The 21,352-nt window shown below is 45.5% G+C and overlaps 1 protein-coding gene across 1 annotated transcript in view; it reads right to left on the reverse strand.

The window, feature by feature from the left end:
• Nucleotides 1–21,352, reverse strand: part of LOC105512396 (tyrosine-protein kinase SgK223) — a 111,683-nt gene that overhangs the window by 1,220 nt on the left and 89,111 nt on the right. Inside the window, exons 5-6 of the mRNA XM_011942838.1 lie at nt 8,922–9,673; nt 9–406 (exon numbers count right to left, since the gene is read on the reverse strand). Coding sequence (XP_011798228.1) covers nt 9–406; nt 8,922–9,673 — 1,150 coding nt within the window. The remainder of the gene's footprint in view (nt 1–8; nt 407–8,921; nt 9,674–21,352) is intronic.

A 21,352-nucleotide genomic window follows, 5' to 3' on the forward strand; every position in this document is an offset into this window, starting at 1 on the left:
CCTGGGGCGTGCAGTGCACCAGCAGCAGGTTCTCCAGGCACAGGTCCCGGTGGATGATGCCGTGCTCCTTCAGGTGCTCCAGCCCGTTGCAGAGTTGCAGAAGCAGGAAGCACACGCGCCGCTCGTACGCCTCGGGTTCCGCCTGGTGGCTGGCCGCCGAATCCCGCACGAAGTCGGAGGCGGTCTGATGCGGCACCTCGCGCGTGATGACGACCACGCAGTCCTGCTCCTGGGCAGGGGGGTGTGCGGGCAGGGCAGGCACGGGGTCCTTGGGCGCGTCGGGGCAGGTGAGCATGCTGGAGGGCACCGAGGCGACGAAGTGGCCGCAGTCCTGCTGGATGTTAAAGTGCACGGGCACGGACGGGCTGCAGTAGGAGACTGTTTTGGGCTCAGGGGTTTTGCAGATCTGTGGGGAGAAGGAGAAGTGAAATCAAGAGTGGGGCCCATGGTTCTGCCCAACAAAGAGTGTGGAAACGTTTGAGTATCTACGTGCAATAAACCTATCCACATAGGCTTGAGGGTAAGAGCAATCCGTACACATGCTAGAAGAAAACATGGGACAGAAACTTTGGGGCCTTGGGTTGGGCAAATATTTCTTAAATACAGCACCAATAGCATCGTTCACAAAAGAAAAAAAATCACAAACTTAACCTCAAAGTTCTAAACTTTTGTGCTTCAAAAGGCACTATTAAGAAAGTGGAAAGACAAGTAACAGACTGGGAGAAAATATCTGCCAAAATGTATCTGATAAAGGACTTGTTTCCGGAATTTATATATATAAAAACCACTCTTTTACAACTCAATAATACAAACAAAAAAGGATACAGAATCATGGCATAGAGAAAAAAGAAAAAAAAACAACAACAAAAAAACATGGGCAAGAGATATGAATAGGCAATTCACCAAAAAAATTTGTAAATGGCCACAAGCATGCGAAAAGATGTTGGACATCATTAGTCATCAGGGAACTGCAAATCAAAACCACAATGAGATATCAGTCCATGCCCACTAGAATGAGTTCTAATAAAAGACAGTTCCAAGCGTCTATGAGGATGAGCAGAAATGGGAATCCTCACACATTGCTGGTGGGAATGTAAAATGGGGCAGACCCTTTGGAGCAGTTTGTCAATTTCTTAAAAAGTTAAACATAAAATGACCGTACGACCCAGTGAGTGGGGTCCCTGATGAGCAACACACAGCGTGGTAGGGAGGTACTGGTAGGAAGACATCCCTCTGTGCACAGTGTGGACAAATTCTCATGAAGCTGAATAGCGTTTATAAGAAAGCAGCCTCACTTCCCACACACTTTTCCTCCAAGGTGAGTCACAGCAGCTGAAAGAAACCAGAAAGTTCTCCAGGGAAGAGGGGACCAGAAGGAACCCTCAGAGGAACCCCAGGGCACCCTCTGAGATGAAGGTAGGAAAAACAAGATGGAAGATCTCAAGCTCCTCTGTGGGAAGGGTAGCTGGGGATCCACACAACTGTGTCCTTCTCGCCTCCTCCATCTCTTCTTACACAAATGACAGTGCCAGCCACCTGGGGACCCGTAGCAATCCTAGTCCACATCTGGCTGCCACTCAACTAGAGAGTCTTGAACCAGCCGTAATGGCCCTCTGTCAGGCCTCAGTCTCCCTGGCATTACCCTGAAAGGGACTGAAGTCGCCTCTCTCAAATGAATATTATTATGCAACTCACCCAGGCTTTGTAGAAAGACAAAGATCAGATGTGAGAAGAAAGGCATCTCACATCTACCCATAAAATATTATCCTGCAAACACTCCCAAAATAACCCTGCCTTCAGGCTGCAGTGTTGGAATGATGATGAAGCAGTGTTTTTGAAGTGCCTCAGTGCTTACAGGCGATACTTTTAGAAGTTCTATTGCAGGCACCTTTTCACGGAGATTTATTTATATTGCAGCTGTACAAACCTTCTCAGCATGAAACCTGGCATACAAGAGCTCAGCCTCCAAGAGACGTTTTTAAAGCTAATTGTGGGGAATGGTGGGTAACACATTAATTTAGTAATCTATTATAAAAGCAGAATGGTAATAAAAGGGAAAGACATTTACCCCAGACATTGCTTCCTATTACACTAACAAAAACGATTTTGAAATACATGTCTAAAAGGCATTGTTCAGGCTCTTTCTTATTCTGGCCTACTCAACAGTACTCGGTTTTTATTTATTTTTCACTTTTTGAGACAGGCGGGAGTTCAGTGGTGCAATCACAGCTCACTGCAGTTTTGACCTCCCAGTTTTAAGCAATTCTGCTGCCTCAGCCTTCTGAGTAGCTGGGATTAGAGGTGTGCACCACCATGTCCAACTAATTTTTGGAATTTCTGTACAGACAAGGTTATCCCATGTTGCCCAGGCTTGTCTTGAACTCCTGGGCTCAAGTGATCTTCCTGCCTCGGCCTCCCAAAGTGCTGGGATTACAAGCGTGAGCCACGGTGCCTGGCCTGCACTTGGTTTTTAAATGCAGGCTTCTGGAGCACTATTAAACTAAAGGAAATTTGCGGCAATGGAGGGGGTCCTCAAAGAAAGCGTCTTGCATGTACGCAGCTGTGTTGTCAATGGAGATGTGGGAAGGACATCACTGTTATTGTCTCACCGCTAACACATACAGATCGGGCTCTTGCATGTGCAAGGACTGTGCCAACGGTGAGGGCTCCATGCAGCATCCCATTCAATCTCATTAAATCCAAGGAGGAAGATGCTATTACAGAGGAGGAAACTGGGGCTTCCAGCGGCTAAATTATTCGCTCCGGACTATACAATGGAGAAGTGTTCCAGAGGTCAAAAGCACGGGCTCTGGAGTGAAAAAAGGCCTGGGTTTAAGTATTAGCTCTGTAACCGTTGGCAAGTTACAGGGGATTTTCATTATTTGCAGGAGTTATGTTCTATGAAGAAGCCATAAACACTGAATTAGTGAATAGAGAACCATTGCTTAGGGGAAATGCAAGGTAAGTTTCCTGGGAACTTCTGGCCACAATATTTTCATTAACCCACCAGTGTTCAACCTTGTTTCACGTGTGCTTCTGTTTAGAGATACCTTGTTTAATATACATTACATGTTTAAAATACATTAACATGTTAATGTACATTAACATACATTAATATGTTAATATTCGTTAACATGAATTCACAGGCAACAGCACTAGAGCTCATCCCTGAACAAAGCTTATCTAACACACATGTTTTTATCCGTGAGGCACATCCCAGCCTTGTGGTGGCTGGGAACGCTAGACAGCACTTCAGCCCTAGGCTGGGACCATTTTATTTTATTTTATTATATATATATATATATATATTTTGAGATGGAGTCTCTCTGTCATCCAGGCTGGAGTGCAGTGGCGCGATCTCGGCTCACCGCAACCTCTGCCTCCCGGGTGCAAGCGATTCTCCTGCCTCAGCCTCCTGAGTAGCTGGGAGTACAGGTACCTGCCACCACACTCGACTAATTTTTTTGTATTTTTAGTTGAGACAGGGTTTCACCATGTTGGCCAGGCTGGTCTCGAACTCCTGACCTCAGATGATCCAGCTTCGGCCATTTTAAACAGCAAAATCAACAACATGTAAACCCAAAAATAAAATTCTAAGGCCTTCCAACAATCTGAAATGGACCCTTCCTCTCAGCCAAAGGCATTCCAAAGTTAATCTAAAAAAATGAATTCAGGCCATGATGGGAAGGGGGAGCTGGACATGCCTCATGCTACCCTCCTCCCTGTTGGAATTACTGATAGAGCAGACTTTTCAAGTCTGATAAAATTTGTTCTCATTGAAGCCTGCTACCTGGAGGCTTCATCTGTGTGATAAAGGTTTGATCTCCATAACCCCTTCTCATAACCCAGACATTCCTTTCTAAGGATAATAACTCAACCAAGTGCCAATCAGAAAATCTTTGAATCCACTTATGCACTTATGACTTGGAATCTTCCCCTGGCCCCCTCAACTTCAATGTACATCATACATGTATTGATTGATACCTATGTCTCCCTAAAATGTACAAAACCAAGTTGTGGCCCGACCACTTTGGGCACATGGTCTCAGGATCTCCTGAGGGCTGTGTCATGGGCCACAGGTGACTTATATTTGGCTCAGAATAAATCTCTTCAAATGTTTTACGGAGTTGGACTCTTTTCATTGACAAACAAAAAGCACATAAATGTGAAAAACAAGACACTAAATAGACTGCAAAAAAACACCCTTGCTTCCAGGATGAGGGCTGAAACAAGACGGGAGACTGTCGCCTCATTCCCCTTCAGCTGGAAACATGCACGTTGGGTGATACAGTTTGGCCGTGCCCCCACACGAATCTCATCTTGTAGTTCTCATAATCCCCACGTGTGGTGGGAGGAACCTGGTGCTGTTCTCTTGATAGTGAGTGAGTTCTCATAAGATCTGATGGCTTTATAAGGTGCTTTCTCTGCTACCCCCTCCCACTTTTTTTTTTTTTTTTGAGACGGAGTCTTGCTCTGTTGCCCAGGCTGGAGTGCAGTGGCACATCTTGGCTCACTGTAACCTCCTCCTCCTAGTTTCATGTGATTCTCCTGCTTCAGCTTCCCGAGTAGCTGGGATTACAGGTGCCTGCCACCACACCTGGCTAATTTTTGTATGTTATTTTTTAGTAGAGATAGGGTTTCACCATGTTGGTCAGGCTGGTCTTGAACTCCTGACCTCATGATCCACTTGCCTCAGCCTCCCAAAGTGCTGGGATTACAGGTATTAGCCACCGCACCTGGCTGCTTTTCCCCCTTTTGCTTGGCTTCTCCTTGCTGCCACCATGTGAGGAAGGGCGTGTTTGCTTCCCCTTCCACCATGATTGTAAGTTTCCTGAGGCTTCCCCAGCCATGCTGAACTGTGAGTCAATTAAACCTCTTTCCTTTGTAAATTACCCAGTCTCAGGTATGTCTTTATTAGCAGTGTGAGAACAAACTAAAATATCAGGTCACTCACATTTTTCCTTGCCTTACACATATCCATAAATCACTGGAAAGTGCTTCGAGTATTGATTTTGGAATTACAAATAAATTTGAGCGGGTAGATGATTTTGCAAATACAGAATCCATAAATAATGAAGATGGACGGTATTTATCTCAAAGCATGTTTTCTCCTCTGAATGACAGGGGCAGGGATAGTACTTCCTCGTAGGGCCATTGTGAGGATCAGATGAAATGATGCAGGCATGGCTCTCAGCGCCAGGCCCAGCCCAGGGCCAGCACAATGGGAAGGGTTGCTATGGTGACTGCTCTTGCCATCTCCGCTGTAGCCCTCTGGTGGTGCGGCGGCATCCAGAGCTGGCTTGCAGGTATTGTGCAAACCCAAAGAGCACAGCTGCCCAGGGGCCTGGGAAGAGTTTCCAAGGCCCCTTTTTCTCAGGGGTATGAAAGGCCCGGGCCCAGCAAACACTTGAGGCCTGGAGCTCCAGTCAGGCTGCTGACATTTTGCACAGAGATGTAAATGAAGGAGCAGAGTAAATGGCAACTGGGTTGGATGCATTTCAAAATCAGTGCAGTGGGCCTTTGGCAACACCCGCAGCTTCCTCAAAGCCCAGCAACCGAGAGGGCTGCGTAGGGCGCATGCTAACCAGCCCCGTGAGTGAGCTCTGGGCCCTCGCCGGAGACCATTCTACAGTACTGGATGGGGGAAGAGGCAGTGGGGGTGAGCTCTGGGCCCTCGCCGGAAATCATTCTACAGTACTGGATGGGGGAAGAGGCCGTGGGGCAGGCAGTGGCTTCTTCTCCATCTCCAACTCCCTACTCCCCGCCCCCACCCTCATTGCATTTTCAGGGGGCCCTGCACTCGGATTTTTAGCTCTAGAACTTTACATAGACCCTTGGTTCAGCTCAAGTTTCAAACGTTTTGCTGAGCCAGGACTCATTTAAACTTTGGAGTCAGGGCCTCATTCACAGGCGAAAGTCTGGGCTAAATCATGTCTGTGAAATAAAAAAGGCCCAGCAGCTTAAAATGGGTCCCTAATCACCAAACTAGAATGACTGTCTAGATGGCTGAGAAATGAAACTGCTTCGAAAACGCACACACAGCTAATGGTTTTTTTTTTTTTTTTTTTTTCCTGTCACCTATTCATGCGGTGGAGCTACAAGAACCAGTTTTATCTCCTCACTGCTGCAGGGCGCTGAGCCCAAGGTAGTAGGTTCCAGCATCAGCAAGGAGCAGGTGTGAGCCTGCTATTGTTAACTGGAACTGCTATTGTTAACTGGAACTCCGCAACCGCAAATGAGGCTCCGTCTGCCTTCAGTGCCGGCTCCCTGCTTAACATGCGCAGATGAAATGCGCTCAGTCTCAGACAGGCAGCTCGCTGGCTGGGAAGGGAGACCCACTCCCCCTCTTGCGGATCCCCAGATGACTGTATTTCGTCTAGACTGGAGAGCTAATGAAGTGGAACAGCTGCCCGTGCGAAATGATGCTCCAGGGCCCCCAGGCCCACCCCCCAGTGACCAGGCCAGGCACATTTGCAAATTGATACTGTTTCTGGTAACCTCGTTCCAAGAATTACCATCCTCTGCATATTGGATGCTAGTCTCCAAATTTCCTTTTTCACGTGGCACAGAGATGGTCCTTGAGCTACCCGTCTCCAGCAAATTCAAACAGGAAACCCCCGCGGCTCTTGTTTAGCGGCCTAAGGCTTATCTTTTGGTTTCTGTGTGGCTTCTATTGCTCATGAAATAAGGAGCAACACTTGTTTTTAACATTCTTAAGGAAAATTAAATTTCTTTTGTGTTGTTTATTAGAGAATACGGCTAATTCTGCATGAATATATGGGGCCCTAGAATCCAAGCTGCACAGCACAATTACTTATGGATGTGAAAAACAAAACTGTGGTGGGCACGGTGGCTCACGCCTGTAATCCTAGCACTTTGGGAGGCTGAGGCAGGTGGATCACAAGGTCAGGAGTTCAAAACCAATCTGGCCAATATGGTGAAACCCCCATCTCTACTGAAAATGCAAAAATTAGCCAGGCGTGGTGGGGGGTACCTGTAGTCCCAGTTACTCAGGAGTCTGAGGCAGGAAAATCTCTTGAACCCAGGTGGTGGAGGTTGCAGTGAGCCAAGATCACACCACACAGTCCAGCCTGGGCACAGAGCGAGACTCTGTCTCTAAATAAATAAATAAATAAATAATAAAAAAATAAAAACAAAACCGTTTGTCCCAAGGGCCCCTTCTTGCAGAAGGATCACCTCACTTTCTACCCTGTGGGCAAGACGGATTCAATCTCTTCCACCAGGCTTTCTCCTCTTCCAGATAGAAAGGTCAGCTGTCTCTCGATACTGAATAATATTATTCAGTACATATTATTTATAATAATACTATTACTACTACTATTGATAATATTCAGTATATATAAATAATAAATAATTATAAATAATATGCAATGAACATTAGTATTATTACTATTAATTGTAATTACTATATGTTATATATACTGAATAATATTATTAATAGTAGCAATATTATTACTTAAATATTATTTAATATTATTTTTTAAATGTTAGCAATATTATTTTTAAAAATTGTTGGTAAGCAAGCTGCCCCACCAAGGCCATTTCAAATTAGCTTATTCTTTGCACTTTTTAACTAGAAGAAAAAGGATGTCTTAGGACAGGTGATGAGAGAAGATAGCTCAGGGTCTCCCTCCTGACTCCCAATAAAAGCCTACATTGATAGAAGGGCCAGGGTCTCAATAGGTAATCAAGGAACAGCAAAAGAACATGCGAAATAGGGCCACAGGAAGGACTGGAGTTCATGGTAGAGACCCCAGTGGCCCAAATGGGTGCAAATGGCTCAACTAGCTCACACAGAGCTGCACTCTGACAGGGCAACGCAGTGCGGGTAGCAAGAGGCCTGAACCAGCATCAAAGGTTAAAGAGCTGTGCTGCCCTCGGCTAGTCACTTAATGTCTCTGAGCTTCATTTATCTTAACTGGTAGGGACATAACTTAGGCTTTGGAGACAGACACACCAGAGCTCAAATCCTTTCGGTCACCAACTAGCTATGGACAAATTACTTAACCACTTTGAGCCTCAGATCCCCCATCTGTAAAAGCTGCCTAACCTGTAGGATTACTGCTAGGATTAGAGGTAAGAGTCTAGTTGTAGAGTGAAGGCTCACACAAATGATATTATTACTGTTATTGTTCAGGATGATTCCTAGGTCGAATGCTCCTTCTGGATCTAACAGTAGAAGCATGACCTCATTATCCATCTCCCTCACTACCTCATAGCTCTGTGAGGAAGCTTATATTCACCCCACATACTCAGACTGTGGCAAAGTACCCGGCATATAGTAGACACTCAATAAAAACCTGGTCAATACATGAATAAACTCTCTGTTGCGCTAAAAGGCAACTGTTTTCTTAACTCAGCTAAAGCACAGAATGTGTCTTATATTCATACTACAAATCTCATTGCACCATGTCCTGGGGCAGAGAGTGAGTGAAGTTGTTGAGCACTAAGTGTTAAAAGAATGCTTAGGGATCAGGGATGGTGGCTCACACCTGGAATCCCAGCACTTCGGGAGGCCGAGGTGGGTGGATCATCTGAGGTCAGGAGTTCGAGACCAGTCTGGGCAATATGACGAAACCCCATTTCTACTAAATATACAAAAATTAGCTGGGCATGGTGGTGCACACAGATAATCCCAGCTACTCAGGAGGCTGAGGCAGGAGAATCGCTTTAACGTGGGAGGCGGAGGCTGCAGTGAGCCAAGATTGTGCCACTGCACTCCAGCCTGGGCCACAAAGTGAGACTCCATCTTAAAAAAAAAAAAAAAAAAAAAAGAATGCTTAGGAATCAACTCCCCTCCTAATGCCCAGACAGGAGAAATGACTTGCTCAAGCCACAATTCTACCCAAGCCAGCACCAGCCAGTGGCACAGCAGAATGGAAAGAGGGAGTGGTACTTACTTTCACAGCATAGGTGCTGCCGGGGTCCTCAGAGCAGGTGGCACAGTAATAAATGGCATCCCCCGAGTCACAGCAGGGTTTGTTACAAGTCAGCTTGAAGAGTGACCAGTTATTCTCATTGAAGTGGAGCTCCTTTTTCTGGCCGCCCATGAAGAGGTCCTCACATTTGGCTACAAGGCGGGCCAGAGACTGGGTGTAGAGTCCCCCCAGCTTGGCGTAGGTGCCCTCCTTGCTGCTGATGTTGCTTAGGAGACTGTGCAGCTGAAACTGGGTGCTCCCAGTGGAGGCTTGACTGGACACACTCAGCTGCGAGGACGAGGCGGATGGGGTCCCTTTGCACTGGAGGCCAGGGCTCCCACAGCCACCTCTGTTGCCCGCCAGCCCTGCTGCTGGAACCCAGTGGCCACTGCCTTTGAAAGCTTTCTCCAGAGGATCAGAAGAGGAGAAGACAGCATGGTGGCGGTTCCCAGGGCTCAACGAGTAGCTAAAGTGAGACTCGTCGTGGACGTTGGTTTCTGAGTGGCTTAGATTCAGTTTGGGGCTTGCTGTTTGGGGCTTGGGGGAGCCTTGGGTCCAGAAGAAGCCATCCGGCGAAGAGGCTGCCCGGCTCACTATCTTTTTCTGGGGGAGTGGAGGGGGTTGCAGGGGTCCACTGGGGGACACATGCTCAGTGGAGCCTGAAGGAAACGGAACAGGAGCAAAGAGCTTCTTCCCGCTGTTGGTGGGTGAGTGAGCTAGCTCAGACGAGGGACCTGAAGAGGAGAGACAGAAACCATCAGGCCAAGCAATGCCACTCAATTCCAGGATCCTGCAGACTTTTTTTCCTTTATTTATTTATTTGGTCAAAGCAATTAATTTTATTTTGCTTCTTTTCCATTTCTCGAAGAGACAATATATGCACAGTGGAAAAAGTGAAAATGCAAAAAGGTATAGATTGACAATTAAGTCTTCCTCCCAGCATGTCCCTCAGCACCCAGCCTCTCCTATCAGAGGAAACCACTGCCAGTAGTGTTTCATGCATCCCTCCAACAATCCAAACAAATGTGCACACACACACACACACACAATTACACAGAAAAGAGCAAACAGCGGCAACTGTTTGGAATAATGCTTTTCTTTCACATCTTGGAGAGACTTTTTAATCAAATATGCAGATCTATTTCATTATTTTAAACAGTCTTACCATAATATATCATCATATGCAAGTATCATAATTTATTTAACCATCCCTTTTTGATGGACACTTAAATTGTTTCCAGTATTTTGCAAACAATGCTGCAACAGCAGTAACAAACTTGAACATGTGTGGTTTGAGTGGAATTTTTTAAAAGTCAGGTTTATAGAGGGTATAATTGGCCAATGGTAAAATTCTCCCTTTTGGCTGGGCATGGCGGCTCATGCTTGCAATCCCAGGAGGCCAAGGTGGGCAGATTACCTGAGGTCAGGAGTTCGAGACCAGCCTGGCCAACATGGCGAAACCCCCATCTCTATTAAAAATACAAAAACTAGCTGGGCGTGGTGGCAGATGCCTATAATCTCAGCTACTCGGGAGGCTGAGGCAGGAGAATTACTTGAACCTGGGAGGAGGAAGTTGCAGTGAGCTGAGATCGCATCACTGCAATCTAGCCTGGGAAACAAGAGCGAGACTCCATCTCAAAAAAAAAAAAAAATCTCCCTTTTTAGTATGCAGTCCCTGGAGATTTCACGCATACCCTGCTGGCTTAGTGGGTAAGGCAGGCCCACAGAGATTTTAGAAAGCAGGAAGGTCATGATTTTAGAAAAAGAAAATGGATCTTAAAGAAAAGTGAGTCTTTCCAAGGCCCCACAGTTTCTGGAGTGGTGCATGTGGATAAAGAGTCTGCCTGGGCAAAGGCTCACTCAGGGTCACAGGTGTCTGCAGGGCATGGGGACAATCAGAAAACCTTTCTAGGTAGCGCACAGAATGGTGGGATGAAGGTCCAGTCTCTACAAAGGTGAGGGCTGACCTCACTCTTGGCATCAAGGTATAAAATAGTGGCTTCACAATGAAAGAAGAGTTTAAGTTAAAAAATATATATATATGAGATATACACTATTAGAGCAAAGGGCAAACTGAAATAATACTCATTTCCTATATTCTCAGGACAGCTCTAAGGTGTTATCTGCTGCTTTAATAGCAGCTTTTAGGGGGATAAAAGAAATAATAAATCATATTCATAGTCTGTAAAATGCATCCTATTATCTTGAGGGTTAAAATATGAAAGAAATATGGCTTGCAGACTGGGTGTGGTGGCTCACACCTGTAATCCCAGCACTTTGGGAGGCTGAGGTGGATGGATCACTTGAGGTCAGGAGTTTGAGACCAGCCTGGCCAACATGGTGAAATCCCATATATACTAAAAATACAAAAATTAGCTGGGCGTGGTGGTGCGTGCCTGTAAGCCCAGCTACTAAGAAGTCTGAGGCAGGAGATCTCTTGAGCCTGGGAGACGGAGGTTGCAGTGAGCCAAGATTGCGCCACTACACTTCAGCCTGGGTGACAGAGTGAAACTTCATCTAAAAACAATAATGATAATAATGGGCTGCAGCCCTAAGAAAATGTGTACTTAGGATGTGTACCCCTCATTGAGTTCTCCATGCCACATCACCCTAATGGCAGAGCATGGAGTGTCTCTATGCCTTTCCACACCTTGGCGGTGGGACCAGAAAACAAACAAACAAAAAGGCAGAACAAATGCATAGGAGCAGACAAGGGGTAGAAGGCCCCCAAGGAAGCAAATTATGAGTCTTGTGTCACTCACTCAGGTGCACAGGACATTTCCAGGGCTTCTCCTGAACAGTTAATAACCTTCTAGCTCACACTAAGCCCTTCTCTGCTGTCTCCAACCCAAGAGGGAGCAGAATAGACCCCTGAGGCTCAAACACCAGTTGCAAGCCGTTCAGATCAAGACTGGGTCTCCCTCTTTCTGCTGCTCCACAGGGAGGAGGGCCTCTGTAGGGAGCAAGATGGATGGCCATGGGCTGACATTCATGCCCCAGCCTCAGTGACCGAGGCTGCATTAGTGAGCGACAGCAGGGCAAAACCTTGAATGCAACGCTCACAGGAGGACAAACTCAGCACATGCTACCTGTTGAACACAGGAGCTGAGAACCAATGGGTTCATGCAAAGAAAAGCGCTGGGCAGCTGAACAAGACTGTGGGGCCTCTGCACCAATATCCTCCTGGGCTCTATCATCCATCAGAAACTCAAGAGGAACTGGGCACGGTGGCTTATGTATGCCTGTAATCTCAGCACTTTGGGAGGCCAAGGCGGGAGGACCACTTGAGCTCAGGAGTTCGAGACCAGCCTGGGCAACATGGCGAACCCCCAACTCTACAAAAGATACAAAAATTAGCTGGGCGTGGTGGTGCACGCCTATAATCCCAGCTACTCAGGAGGCTGAAGGGAGAGGATCGCTTGAACCCAGGAGGCAGAAATTGCAGTGAGCCGAGATTGTGCCACCACACTCCCACCTAGGCTACAGAGTGAGACTGTCGCAAGTGAAAAACAAATTCAAGAGGGGAGCACCGTGTTTCTTAAGCTCCCCTTGCCCACTTTCCCATCTGCAGTAAGCAATCTTTGTTTCCCTGTAGTTCATCAAGATCATAGGGAGTCATCCTTCCCATTTGCTAATGACAGGCGGGGCCCCTGGCAGCAAGGCTGAGTGAATGATTTATACCCCTTCCAGGAGGGCTAAAGTTAATAATAAAGCAAGCAGTGATGGTGCAGTCTGGACCAGTCACTTTTATATGCCCACGAATTTTCCCCTCAGTAGTCAGAATGGAGGGTGCACAAGAAACAGCAAGCCAGAGGAAGGAAGATCCAGATGGCAGTGATTTCAGCAGGTGCTGAAACCCTGCAGTCCACAGGTCTCCCCATCCCACGCTCCCCAGGAAAGCAATGGGGACAGACGGAGGATAGGGCAGATGATTCACTTCCTCTCCCTCCTCCCTCTAGCAGAAGAGGCTGAGAGGAGGAGCAGGATCACTTGCCGTCTCCTGGATAAAAAAAGGGAGGGCAAGACCACCTACTTATGGGGCTACTGTAAGCCTCAGCCACCAAACTCCCAGCCTGATGAGCAGGAGAAAAGGGAGCCATGAGCACACATCCACTTCCTGACCTTTCTGCATTCTGGGCAGCAGAAACCGTCACCCGCGAGGTGTTTGATTCTCAATTTATCATCAACATGACAGAAGCTGAGGCTGGGGGATGGGAGTGGGGTGTGATCAGAGCCCTGGTCAATGCTTTCATCAGTATCCTCAGAGACAAGGACAACCCGCCTACGTTCAGGACTCCTTCCCATCCCAAGTCCAGTCGGTCAGGGAGGTTCATAACAGATCGGTTTCCTGGCTGGTCTCTTCTTTAAACCTTAGGCTTATTTCCCCATGTCTATTGGTTTTGTCTTCCTTGTCTTTACTACAAGGCTCTCCTGATGCCACCAGTATGCCCCTCTTTGCTTCTGCTCCAATTTGAGGATGAGCAGTGGAGTGAACACTTCACCAGCTGTCAGCCTGCCCCGCCTGAGTTTCCTCCTTTAGAAAATGACCAATGACATCATTGTGAAGGCCCCTTGCAGCGCTAATAGTCTATAATTTCAGTTACTCTCTCCATTTTCAACCTCTCTAAACATGCATTTTATCTCACAGCTGCCCCTGAAATCAAATAGCTCTAGGCAGATCGTTATCTTGCTTCAATTGTTCTTCCTTCTATCTCTAGTTCCCACAAATTGCCACTGGTACATTTTCCAATCTGTGAGGAGACCAGGGATCTTTTAGCAACATAATTGGTAACACTTCTAATTCCCTAGATGACCAAAGAGAATCAAGAGGTTCTGCTTTAGACTGTATGGTAGGTCTCAGCACAAAAAACACTTCGTGTGTTCAGGCAGCTGGAAGGAAGCGATTTTCTCCTTCCTTCTGTTTTCTTTTGCTTTCCTGTGGGAGCTGTTAGTTAGTGACTTTGATCAGATCTACACCCCATCACTACTTACCTATCATTTACTGGGTAAATCTGACAAGGGATACTATGTATTAGGAGGGAAGCTTGACTTCAAGGATTAGCACACGCGCTGATTATTTTTTCTTTATTTCTTAGATGGCTATGAGTTTGGGGCACCACACTCAGTACTTGCTGCATTATGCACATACTCATCAGAGGCTAGCACTGCATACCCAAACATTCCCTACCCACGCCCTTGCCCAGCAAGAAGGCATGTAGCTACACAAACCTCATCAGGTGAAATACAGCTCCCTGAAATGTGGACTTTACAGGGATAACTGGGCATTACCTACACATATTGCAATTTTTTTTTTTTTGACAAAGTGTTGCTCTTGTTGCCCAGGCTGGAGTGCAATGGTGGGATCTCAGCTCACTGCAAACTCCGCCTCCCGAGTTCAAGTGATTCTCCTGCATCAGCCTCCCAAGTAGCTGGGATTACAAGCACCCACCATCATGCCCAGCTAATTTTTTGTGTTTTTAGTGGAAACAGGATTTCAACATGTTGGCCAGTCTGGTCTTGAACTCCTGACCTTCAGGTGATCCACCCACCTTGGCCTCCTGAAGTGCCAGGATTCCAGGCATGAGCCACTGTGCCTGGCCTATTATGATTTTTGTATTCAGAAAAGATATGCCTGGTTCTATGACAAGCATACTACATTCCAACCTAATGCATCCTTCCTCTGAGCTTACAGATCCTTAAAGCTCTCCAGATGTGGAATTACAGCTAGTGAGAGGTCAGAATTCACTCTTGGAGCTCCCACCCCTGCCTCACCGCCTCCAGGCCACTCCAGGCCTCTGAGGATCCTATAGTTTCTCAGGTGTTAATATTCTTGGGGATACTTTGAAATAGATGCTAACATGCAGCCCTTGTAGATGAAACTGATTTCTCCACTACATGGCAAATGGTAGCTGTCTTCTGTGGAATCTGAAGGCACTCCTAAAGACCTCCTCTGGCTAATTATCTTGACTGGTACCTGGGGAACTATCTCTCCATAAACACGGCCTTAGGCAACACAGCAGCTATGTTCTTACTGTTTGCAGCAGCTGCCACATTCTGGATTAGGAAAGCCAGAAAGAACAGGGAACAAATATACCCTGACACCTAAAGTAGTTCCAAATTCACAGGCAAACCACTGGTTCAGAAAAGTCTGCCTAAAAAATCCATCCACAACTTTAGCCAACAGCCCGTAGTCTTGGATGTCCCATGGGACATGAGACTAATTCAAACACATTCCGGTTTGATGCTGGTGTTGGATTGCTGTTTCCAAATTCTGCCTTACAATTAAGGGTGTAAAATGGGTGAGAGGGGAGAACATTTTTCTGGGACCTTGGCCTATGTCTCAGTCGCCTCGTTTGTAGGTTTTTAATAATTTTTGCATGCTAATTGGGCCAGAGGGCTCCAAAGCCCAGGTCCTAAGTTTTCCTTCCAATTTCCAATTCTGCATATAAAGGAAGTTCCTGGCTATACAGTACAACACGCTCCATGCCTTTAGTGAATGTGCTACAGGGAAGAGAAAGCGTTTCTAGTGGGAAGCTACATATCACGTATGCTGCGCTGGATGGGATCTTAACAAGACCAAGGGAAGGTGCACTAGTTTGGTGTCATTATATTTAGAAAGCAGAGATGAGAAATCAGGATTTCAGTGGTTGGGAAGAGCAGCTTAACCTCTCTGCAGAAATGCAGGCCAGAAGTTCAAACATGGTACTCTGAGGTTTTCCTTATTATAGAGTGCTCTCTTCTTGCTGGGTTTTAATAGGCACTTTCATTATTCTCTGCAGCCAAAATGAGAGCTGAGTTGACAGAGGAAGTGGTCAGTCCTGTTTTGGCTCTTTCTGTGCACAGCTCTGCTGTCTGATAGCAGCTGCATCGGAACAAATGCAGAAGCAAAGAGCAGTGTCCCAACTAAGTTTCCCCAAACCTTTAGCTTTTGTGTTTGACCGTTCTCCAACTTTAAGTAAGGTAAAGCAAGCGGAATATAGATGGAGAAAACCTCACCCATACCCTGTGCCCTGTGGCCCTAGTGCAATTCCCTCATGTGAGAGGTGAAAAAACTAAAGCCATCTGCACGGGCACCTTGCCAATATCACCCAGGAAGTGGCTGTCATGCAGGTTTCTGCCAAACCCCATTAACTATTCCTGCATCAGAGAGTATGAAGGGTGGGGCAGAGGGATGCTTTGGCTTTACATGGACTTGTTCCTCTGAAGGCAAGTGTTGCAGCCTCTTGTTTGGTTCCACAATCAGAGCAGGCTCAACATTAAATACAGAAAAAAACAAAAACAAAAAGCAAAGCAGTCCGGGCTCGGTGACTCACACCTGCAATCCCGGTATTTTGGGGAGCTGAGGCAGGCAGATCACCTGAGGTCAGGTGTTTGAGAACAGCCTGGCCAACATGGTGAAACCCCGTCTCTACTAAAAATACAAAAATTAGCTGGGTATAGTGGTGTGTGCACCTGTAATCCCAGCTACTCAGGAGGCTGAGGCAAAGAATCACTTGAGCCTGGAAGTGGAGGTTGCAGTGAGGTGAGATTGCGCCACTGCACTCCAGCCTTGGTGACTGAGTGAGACTCCATCTCACAAAAAAAAAAAAAAAGCATTTCTTTAAAAGAAACCTTTGCTTTTTTTAAGAAGCTAAACGTGTTCTGAAACTGGAAGCAGGTTATTAGCATTTTACAACTGGATGGAAAATGTGGCATTTGTGAGGAGTCTCTCCAGACCACTTAATCATCCCAGGAAACAATAATCAAGATGTGAATGTGATTTCCATGCAAAAGAAGAGAACGCTCTGCCTCACTTTGGAAAACAGGCTCTAGGTACCTCCAATGCCCTGCCTACAGCTCACATGTGGTCCTGGAATTGTGATCTTTCAATCTCCTGTTATAACATAATCATTAAGGGTTTTCTTCCGAGTTAGTAAAATTAAAAGTTAATTCAAAGCACTTTCCATGCCAGGTGCAGTGGCTCATGCCTGTAATCCCAGCACTTTGGGAGGCCGAGGTGAGCAGATCACTTGAGGTCAGGAGTTTGAGACCAACCTGGCCAACATGATGAAACTCCGTCACTACTAAAAATACAAAAATTAGCCAGGCATGGTGGCATGCCTGCAGTCCTAGCTGCTGAGGCAGGAGAATTGTTTGAACCCTGGAGGTGGGGCTTGCAGTGAGCAGAGATTGTGCCACTCCAGCCTGGGCAACAGAGCAAGACTCTGTCAGGAAAAAAAAGAAAGCACTTTTCAGATGCTGTGATGGAAAGTAAACTGACATTTTTAGAGGATACTTTGGTAATATCTATTTAAAATACACATACAGTTTGATATGTCAGTTCCATTTCTTCTAAGGATTTATCTTATAGATTTGCTCACCAAATTATGCCAATGTATGGCACAGAGTCTTACTGTAAGTCTTGCAAAAATCAGCCTAGACATGCATCAGCAAGAGAGGGATTTATAGCCAATTCATACAATGAAAAAATAAGCAGCAATTTTGAAAAATGAGGCAGTCCTAGGGGTTCTGATTTGAAAGGCCTCAAGATATGTGAAGTGCAAACATGTGTAGAACTGAATTTTATATTTGACATATGGATACACATTTTTGGGATGATATAGAAAACAATCTTAAAAGTGATGGAGCTGGGATGGGGTGTCAGAAAACTGACTTTTCATTTTAACCTTTCTCCATTGTTTGAATTTTTATAAAAAATCTATTAACTTTATTGGAGCAATAATATATGACTTAAAATTCAGTTTAATGGGGAAGGTTTAAATTAGGTTGAAGCTTCACTTCAGTGATATTATGGCTTAGGCCACAGAAAATTTTTTAAAAAATAAATGTTTTTTTCCTTTGGGGCACTCCCATCCCTCCCCACCCTGTTCCGGGCTTGATTTTTCTCCCAGCACTCACTGCCCCTCTGACCAGCAGCTACTTTACATCTTATCTTTCTTTTTTTTTTTTTTTTTTTTTTTTTTTTTGAGATGGAGTCTCGCTCTGTCACCCAGGCTGGAGTGCTGTGGCCAGATCTCAGCTCACTGCAAGCTCCGCCTCCCGGGTTCACGCCATTCTCCTGCCTCAGCCTCCCGAGTAGCTGGGACTACAGGCGCCCGCCATCTCGCCCGGCTAGTTTTTTGTAGTTTTTAGTAGAGACGGGGTTTCACCGTGTTAGCCAGGATGGTCTCGATCTCCTGACCTCGTGATCCGCCCGTCTCGGCCTCCCAAAGTGCTGGGATTACAGGCTTGAGCCACCGCGCCCGGCCTTACATCTTATCTTTCTTATTGTCTATCTCTCCCTACCAGAATGTAAACCCCTTGAAGGGACTGGGAATTATTTCCATTACTGAAACTTCAGCATCTAAAATTGTACCCAGCACAGAGTTTGCACTCAACAATATCTGTCAAATGAATGACTGAATTAATATACATTTTTTAAAACTTTACCAGTAGTAGTCAGCTCATTGAGAAAAACAAGCTGACTACCGTCAACATATTTAATTAGTGTTCTGTATCTCTGGTTTGCCAGCTATAAAAATAAGAATGATGTCGCTGCCCTGGTTCATGTATTCATGCAAGTGAGAATATCTATATGAACTGTATTTTCAGACGTCTTATCTACTGCTGGTGCCAATGGTTTCAGTTCAACAGAGAACTCTCTAATCTCCTCTAATCTCCTGGCATTCAGAAATGTTTGCTGAACTGCTGAACTGAATTTTAATGTTATCCTACATCAAAGAGGGAAATTATCTCAATGAGACATTAGGTTTGCATATTTACAAGTAACCACTTAAAGCAGAAGGGTCTCCTGATGACCATTTCTGATCATCATTTCCCTCACACATCCAACCATCCATTCCCTACAAAAACCCTCCCCTTGGCAGCCTTCATGGATCTGTCCTGACACATGCAGTCTGTCCCTCCTAAACCAAGCATAAACCAAACAACTGCTTCGACAAATTTTCCTTGCACTGAGTTGAGTGGCTGTTCAATTGACTTGGACAAATGGGATGACAGATGCACTGGAGGCATACGAAATTTGATACAAGTATAAAGAGGTGAAATTAACATTGATACAAAAGTGGCATTTTGCCACTGTAACATTTAGAATAAACACCTGTTTTAAAAATGTAACAAAGATAGAGATTTCGATTAGGTTTTCCTTATATAACTAAAACCATCCCCCCCCCCATAAAACTTGCATCACTAACTTTAGCCATTAACCCTGATGCAAGTATAAAGAGGCAAAATTAACACTGATACAAAAGTGGCATTTTGCCACTGAAACATTTAGAATAAACACCTGTTGTAAAAATGTAACAAAGATAGAGATTTTGATTAGGTTTTCCTTATATAACTAAAACCTTCCTCGCCCTGCCACCACCCCCACCCTCCACTCCTTCGCCCCTCCCGCCATAAAACCTGAATCACTAACTTTAGCCATTAACGCTATTACATTTCCAAGAAGTTTACACAAACTACTATCATGATATGCCCTGGAATGACTTTTTCCTCCACTCATTCAGGCCAGCCTATACTGTGGATGGAAAAAGTCAATGAAACGCAAAGTTTTCACTAGTGGATTCTTACTGACTAAATAAATGTAGAGTCTAATGGTATCTTTTGGCTTAATGTATAATATTAGAAAGGCAGACACTACATTCAAGTTTCAAAGAACTTCAGTGTGAACTGCTTCTGCTTCTATTTGGATCTAATCTCTCAGCTTAGGTACTATATGCCAAATAGTAACTAAAGTTGCAATGAATAAATATTTCAGTTACAAGATAAAAGTGAGTTAAGGACTCATGGGACTGGAAGATAATTGTGCAGTAAGAGATCTAAGCTGCCTTGGTAAGCGGTGAGAAGTGAATGAAGGATTTCTCATATTACATGACCAGTAGTCCTGTATATTCTCCAGATTAATGATTAACGTTTAAAAGACATCAAAAAGAAAAGAGACAGAGAATGTCATGCCTTTGGTCTTTTGCCAGTTTCAAAACATGGTTCCGGGTACAGAGCCACGCCCAGGGGCAGAAGATAGAATGGTTGGCTCTCAGGGGCCAGAGTTCAGTGACAAGGTACATATCTTCTTGTTGACCTGGGAGTCCAAGTTTTGAAGTGCATTTCCACTGAACAACTAGCTTGTGATAAAGGAATACCATGGCAATGCATTCATTTTCATTCTTGTTATTCAGAAATGAACATGAGAAAATGTCTTAACAGGTTTCCCCATTGAACTCACAAACCTCCAGCATTGAACTCACAAACCTCCAGCAGCTCTCTGTCTCCCACCTGCACAGATTGCTGTGAGAGTCATGTACAAGTCAGCCCCTGCTTCCCACCAAGCTCATGTCCCATTTCCCCTTGCCGGTGTCTATTGAGGCGCGTCAGACTGGTCTCATCCTTCTCCCACATGCGCTGCCATTCCTGCAGCTTTGTTTCTCTTTTAGTGTTTTCTGAACCTGGAAAGCCCTCTCCTCCTCACCCCCTATCTCCCCAGTTCTGGCGACATTTCAGATATGATCTCTAAGTCCCATGTTCTCATAAAGTCTTCCCTAAACCCTCCATCAGCCTTCATTGATTTCTCTCTCTTCTGGAAGCGTTTATAAGAAGCACTCAAGTCCTGGGCTGCCCAATTTCCTACCGTATCCCATCCACTCATGTGCCATGTGTTTTAACCTTATCTTTCCTAGTTAGTTCTTAGGAATCCCGTGAGCAGACATCATGATTTACTGATTCTGAGAAACAAAGTGGTGAAGCCATGAAGTCCAGTTCGCCTGACACCCGCTGGCTGGTGGCTGATGGTTCACTGTAGGTCACTCCCCAGAAGTGATTACAATCCCCCAAGAGAGTGGATCAGAGCTGACCAGCCCAGGGGCTCATGGTCGAGGTGCCCTGCCCTCTATGGAACAATCTGCCTGTTGAATTTCTTGTACAATGGGCTGGGAAAAGGAAGAAGATAAGAGCCTAGAAAAATCTACAGAAAAAGAAAATCTGTTGTTGCTACATTCCTCCCAAATCAAGACTAAGATATTTCCTGTTTTTAAGTAAGAACTGTCAGAGGTTTCTCATCAGAACACAGCACAGACTGACTTACAACACAAACTTTTGTCTCAGGCAGTACCTATCGTTTAGGCGGAAAAATGTTGCTGACAGTAAATTTGCAATAGAGCCCTCTCCTGTGTCATTGCCTACTGAGAAGAAATACTTCCATAGAAGTGAAAAAGGAAGTCATGTGAGCACAAGTCTAAATCCAACACGCTAACGCATGCCTAAGAGAAACACAGGAGAGGACACACACACAAAGAATGCTGAAAGGGTGAGAGGGTTTAAATATGACCCATCCAGGCCACAACCATGGAAAAGCAAGAGTTCCTTTTTAGGGATGTGCCCGATGGAGGACAGACCCACCCATAGGCTTTAGAGCTTAA

Source organism: Colobus angolensis, unplaced genomic scaffold (assembly GCF_000951035.1).
Source record: "Colobus angolensis palliatus isolate OR3802 unplaced genomic scaffold, Cang.pa_1.0 Scaffold210, whole genome shotgun sequence".
In the NCBI taxonomy this organism is placed as follows: domain Eukaryota; kingdom Metazoa; phylum Chordata; class Mammalia; order Primates; family Cercopithecidae; genus Colobus; species Colobus angolensis.